The sequence below is a fragment of the Zootoca vivipara genome, chromosome 14 (assembly GCF_963506605.1).
Source record: "Zootoca vivipara chromosome 14, rZooViv1.1, whole genome shotgun sequence".
Taxonomy (NCBI): Eukaryota; Metazoa; Chordata; class Lepidosauria; order Squamata; family Lacertidae; genus Zootoca; species Zootoca vivipara.
In genome coordinates, this window is record NC_083289.1 from 24,134,690 (window position 1) to 24,140,950 (window position 6,261).

Below are 6,261 nucleotides of genomic sequence, written 5' to 3' on the forward strand. Positions count from 1 at the left end.
GCCCCACAAATAACCCAGAGATGCATTTTAAATAAAAGCACACATTCTACTCATGTAAAAACATGCTGATTCCCGGACCGACCACAGGCTGGATTGAATAGGCGATAGGGCCGGCCCCGGCCCCCGGGCCTTAGTTTGCCTACCCATGATCTAGAGAGACCATTGGTGGTAGAAACACCAGCTTCTGGGTTGCCTTCCCCTTCTTGTCTTCTTATTTTGACACATAGCAATAAGTCATGAACCCCCATTCATAGGTGTCTCTTCCAGGAAGAATAATCAATTGAAAAAGAGGGGATCGGAATAAAAGAACTCGCACCCACACCAGTTATCAAGCTACACTGGATGCCTAACACACCCAACAATTCCTGGGTTCTAAGAACTCTCCCCAGGGAGGCCTGCCTGGTGCCATCATTACATACATTCAGGCGAAAGGCAAAAGCATTCCTCTTTAGCCAGGCTTTGGGGCTTTTCCCTATCTATGGCCTTTTCACATGGATGGGATATTTTAACATAGGAAGGTTTTAACATATGTGTTTGTTTTTTGCTTAATATATTGTAAGTGACTTTGAGCTGCTGTAGCAAAAAAGGTAACTAACAAGGGACAACAACAACTACTACTATTTTCAAAAACTATCAATATTGGACCATGACTTTTCTACCAACTAAACAGAAAGATTCATGAAAAGACAACTATGCCTGTTGCATCTGGACATCTAAAGGTTCATATGCTCAAGTGGGGGTTGTTGTCTATGTCCCCTTTGGTTTGTATAACATTTCCCTAATTTTCCTCACATAAGTTGAAAACTATAAGGCATAGGAAATATTTATTTGCACCAGAGACTTTGTCATGTGAGGCAATCCAGTGCAGCAGTTTAAATGAAAATCTGAGGTGTAGATTAAAAAACATTGTGGTGCTCTGTCATGGAACAACCCCATCAAAGAAGATAACAGGGTTACCCAGACCTTGTTTCTGGTTGCGAAGGGGGCCCCATAACAGTTCAAGCTTCAGGACCCCCTAAAATGTTGATCTGCCCCTGCCCCAAGGGGTGGCACACCTTTATAGCCAGCCTCCCTGGTCAGCCAGCCAGTGTGGTGTAGTGGTTAAGAGTGGTAGACTCATAATCTGGGGAACTGGGATCGCGTCTCTGTTCCTCCACATGCAGCTGCTGAGTGACTTTGGGCTAGTCACACTCTCTGAAGTCTCTCAGCCCCACCCACCTCACAGAGTGTTTCTTGTGGGGGAGGAAGGGAAAGGAGAATGTTAGCTGCTTTGAGACTCCTTCAGGTAGTGATAAAGCGGGATATCAAATCCAAACTCCTCCTCCTCCTCCTCCTCCTCCTCCTCCTCCTCCTCCTCCTCCTCCTCCATGGGCAGAGAGGGACCAGGGGCAAAACTCTGCAGAATGCCTGCCCTCCTGCCAAGCCACCAAGAGGAGAGGCATTCTGCCACCCAGATTTGCTGCTTGGCAGTGTGATGGGGCTTTAAACTGTCTTCTTATGAAGGGAGGAGCTGCTGCAAAGCCCCACCTGCTTAGCAAGGGAAACTCTGCAATAGTTTCTTGGGGCAGCAGTGGGGCTTTTGGTCTCAGGTGCCGGAACATCTTAAGCCATCCCTGCATGCTACTATTCCTCTTCTTAAGAGTCTATTGAACCTCAGTGGCACTTGCCAGGCTGTCCCTGTGGGAGCCAGACTCAATCGCATTCTGGCAAACCCAGGTTGTGCAGCTATAGTTGATTGGGGGGGGGTGTCTTGTGGAACAACCCCACCTCCCCCAGAAAGCAGACTTTTGCAATAAGGAAAGTGACATATCAGTGCATTGGGAACTGTGGGAGAACAGTTGCTCGACTCAACATCACCCGGTCCCTAAGCACTCCATAAACAAATCAGAATTAATGGTCAATAAATAGCCACTGCAGGAAGCTTTCGGGCTGCCGTTTTTGGGTAGGATCCAGTCAAGGGCTGGAAAATTCAGCTTGCACAATTATGGTTGACTTGGAGCTCACGTGAAACAAATCTCCCCCTCCCAATCAGATTGTTGTGATAAGGAAAGTGATTGGAAAATCCGGTGGAAAACGTAGGATTACACTCACTTTGATGCAAGTTGTGTGACCTCCTGGGAAAACAAATGATGAACAGCTTGTCTGGATGCAACCTGAGTGTTTGGCAGAATGCTGTCCTTGAGGCTATCTATCATTTGCATCTGCAGGTTGGACAGAGCTGCCTTTTGGAAAAAAGATATGGCTTCTACTTCACTTCGTGCAGTGCTACTCAAAGTGGTTGTCCGTGGACAAGGGCCACAACCCATTAGTTGCTGGTCTGCAGGGACTCCACACAGCACAGGTTGTGTAGGCAGTTTCAGGGACCAAATAGGGTATCCACCGCTGAAGAGTCAGTGCGAAGACAGTGCCAGGTGGCCAAGCAATCCTGTAATGATTAAACTGCGATTCTCTCTCAGTTTAATGTCCTATACAGGTCTCCTCAGACCTGTAAGCCCCAGTAACTGCAATTAAACTGTGGGCTCACCCACACTTCTGTTTGTGCTGTGATTTATATGCACAGGCCAATGATTTATAAGCACAGGTCTGAGCAGGGTCTCCCCCCCCCTCCATCCTGTCATTTCCCCCCAGGAAAACCTGCTGTTTACTGCTTAATTGGAACAAATACCAATCAGGTTTTCTATAGGTTGGGAATTGTTCTAATTCAGTGATAAACGTAATTGTTGGACTCGTGACTGAAAATCATGGACCTGAGGCCCCCCCCACTCTGAATTAAGTGTACATAGGATTACAGACACAGACTTGCCTCCAACTAAGTTTTATTCAGAGTAGGCCTACTGAAATGGAGCTAAGATAACCATGCCATTGAGTTTAGTGAGCCTGCTCTAACTTAGTTTGAGAAAATTCTCAATTGCCTTGATTCCAGATGGTTCCTGGTGGTAAAAGGTAATAATTTATCATTACTGCTACTTCTACTTGTACTCAGTTGTTGTTCAGGGATTCTAAGAAACTAACAAAATCAGTACAGTTTTTTAATAAGTGGTTTAAAATAAGGGCAGTTTTGAAAGGTTCACTCCACCACCATGATTCAAAATGGCGTCCAATTGCATCCAAACATAGACAGAAACCCGATCCTTGATCTCAGGAGCCATCATTAAGAATTTGTTTGCAATATACTGTATTAAAATGTGTCCAAAAGCATAGTGAACAAATGCCGTAACTTTCCAAAATATATCTAGATTAAAGATCCTCCAGGTGTTCTTATTTTTCAGGGACAGTCCTGGATTTACAGAAGCTGTCCCAGTTTCTGAATTGATCCCAGAATGTCCTGCTTTTCCCTAGGATGTCCCTATTTTCATCGGAGAAATGCTGGAGGGTGTGGAGTTAGGCGACTCCCGAGCCAAGGAGATAACTAACTATACAACCTTTAGAAGACATCTGAAGGCAGCCCTGTATCACAAACTTTTTTAATGTTTAATTATGTTTTTATGTATGTTGGAAGCCACCCAGAGTATAAGATTATTATTATCCACCTGTCACCGGAAGGTCCCAGGGCAGGTTACAACAATGTAAAACACAACAATTAAAAACAGTATCTGAAGAAGTGTGCATGCACACGAAAGCTCATACCAAGGACAAACTTAGTTGGTCTCTAAGGTGCTACTGTTACTAGACAATTTTTAATTTTTTTTATCTATTTCTACTGCGCCAGACCAACACGGCTACCTTGTTGTTGTTTAGTCGTTTAGTCGTGTCCGACTCCTCATGACCCCATGGACCATAGCACGCCAGGCACTCCAGTCTTCCACTGCCTGCCGCAGCTTGGTCAAACTCATGTTCGTAGCTTCGAGAACACAGTCCAACCATCTCGTCCTCTGTCGTCCCCTTCTCCTTGTGCCTTCAATCTTTCCCAACATCAGGGTCTTTTCCAGGGAGTCTTCTCTTCTCATGAGGTGGCCAAAGTATTGGAGCCTCAGCTTCAGGGTCTGTCCTTCCAGTGAGCACTCGGGGCTGATTTCCTTCAGAACGGATAGGTTTGATCTTCTTGCAGTCCATGGGACTCTCAAGAGTCTCCTCCAGCACCATAATTCAAAAGCATCAATCCTTCGGCGATCAGCCTTCTTTATGGTCCAGCTCTCACTTCCATACATCACTACTGGGAAAACCATAGCTTTAACTATACGGACCTTCGTCGGCAAGGCGATGTCTCTGCTTTTTAAGACGCTGTCTAGGTTTGTCATTGCTTTTCTCCCAAGAAGCAGGTGTCTTTTAATTTCGTGACTGCTGTCACCATCTGCAGTGATCAAGGAGCTCAAGAAAGTAAAATCTCTCACTGCCTCCATTTCTTCCCCTTCTATTTGCCAGGAGGTGATGGGACCAGTGGCCATGATCTTAGTTTTTTTGATGTTGAGCTTCAGACTATATTTTGCGCTCTCCTCTTTCACCCTCATTAAAAGGTTCTTTAATTCCTCCTCACTTTCTGCCATCAAGGTTGTGTCATCAGCATATCTGAGGTTGTTGATATTCCTTCCGGTCTCTAAGGTGCTACTGCTACTAGACAATTTTTAAAAAAATCTTTTTATATATTTCTAGTGCGTCAGACCAACACGGCTACCTACCCTGAGTATAAAACAAAGTACTGTAGTAACTAGGGTGGGCCCTTATATATAAAGTGTCATAGGCCACAGTGCATCAAAATAAGTCAATCCATTTGGGCTTTTTGCAGGTCAGCTTCATCCAGAATCCTATGATTTGTCATTTGCAGACTAGGCAAGTATGTCAAAGGAACAAGAGTCTGGGGACCACACCCTAGCAAAGCCAGAGAAAGCCCAGGTGGTGAGCCGACTCTTGAAGCAGGCGCCGCCTGGAGAGTTCAACGAGGCCTTCAGTGACCTGCGCATGCTGGTGGATGACGACACCATGATGTGTGAGGAGGTGGCCAGCCTTTGCGCTGTGCACAACAAAGATAATTTCATTCCAGTCAAAAGCAAAAAGTGCGAGGTGTTGCTGACCCGTCACAATGAGCTGGAGGAGAACCGCTTCCTAGACCCTCAGAACAGAGTCTCCTTCAAGTACGACCACCTGACGAGAGTGCCGAGCAATTTCCAGGATCAACCCGAGGAGGATGAGAAAGGTGAAGTGTGGAGGAGAGCACTTCAAGAGGCTTTGAAGGTCTATGTCGGCAACCACTACCCTGAGGGGCTTTGCAGCGTTTTCATCAAGGACACAGCTGTCCGGAAGATCTTTGTGGCTTGCATCGGGAGCCACCGATACAAGCCCTCTTCTTTCTGGAATGGCCTGTGGAAGTCGGAATGGACTTTTGCATTGGCACCGGCCTCCACTTCTACCGAGGTGTCTGGCACCATCATGGTTCAAGCCCATTACTTTGAGGATGGCAACACACACCTGACGGTCGTCAAGGACGTCGAGGAGACCCTGCTGGTCACGGATGAGACCCAAACAGCACAAGACTTTGCGAAGCTGGTGGAGAAGGCGGAAAACGAGATCCAAGGCGGGCTGATGGAAGAATATAAGCAGATGAACGGCACATACCTGAAGTCCTTTCGGAGACAGCTGCCCATCACCCGCACCAGCCTTGACTGGGAGAAGGTTGTGACGACCAGGATTGTTGCGGCTCGTGCTAGTCAGTGAATGCGGCAGTAGGGATGAAGGAAAGGGGGAAATGCCTGTGGAAATGTGAGATGTTTGGAATAGTGTTTTAAAATAAAGTAAAGCGAAGGCACTTCCAGGCTGTTGCTTGTTTCATGTGGGATTCAATTAGGTAAAGGTAAAGGTAAAGGACTCCTGACAGTTAAGTCCAGTCGCAGACAACTCTGGGGTTGTGGTGCTCATCTTGCTTTACAGGCTGAGGGAGCCAGCGTTTGTCCACAGCCAGTTTTTCCAGGTCATGTGGCTGACCTTAGTCATGACTAAGCTGCTTCTAAGCAGCGCACAGAAATGCCATTTACCTTCCCACTGGAGCAGTACCTATTTATCTACTTGCACTTTTTTGGCATGCTTTCAAACTGCTAGGTTGGCAGGAGCTGGGACTGAGCAATTGGAGCTCACCCTGTCGCTGGGATTCGAACCGCTGACTTTTTGACTGGCAAGCCCAAGAAGCTCAGTGGTTTAGACCACAGCGCCACCCGCATCCCAGCAAAGTCAGGTTGTGGGATTGCCTTACCCTAGATAGGCCTGTTTGACTACTTCATTCTGTGAAACTGGCACTGTTACATGTGCCACAAAAGACCTGTTCTGCAGTTG

General features: G+C 46.6%; 1 protein-coding gene across 1 annotated transcript; it reads left to right on the forward strand.

Annotated features, from left to right (window-relative positions):
* Window positions 1-4,773: 4,773 nt before the first annotated feature.
* Window positions 4,774-5,649, forward strand: LOC118092999 (F-actin-capping protein subunit alpha-1-like). Its single transcript, XM_035131704.2, has one exon. The coding sequence runs from the start codon at window positions 4,774-4,776 to the stop codon at window positions 5,647-5,649; it is 876 nt and encodes a 291-aa protein (XP_034987595.2).
* Window positions 5,650-6,261: the final 612 nt, after the last annotated feature.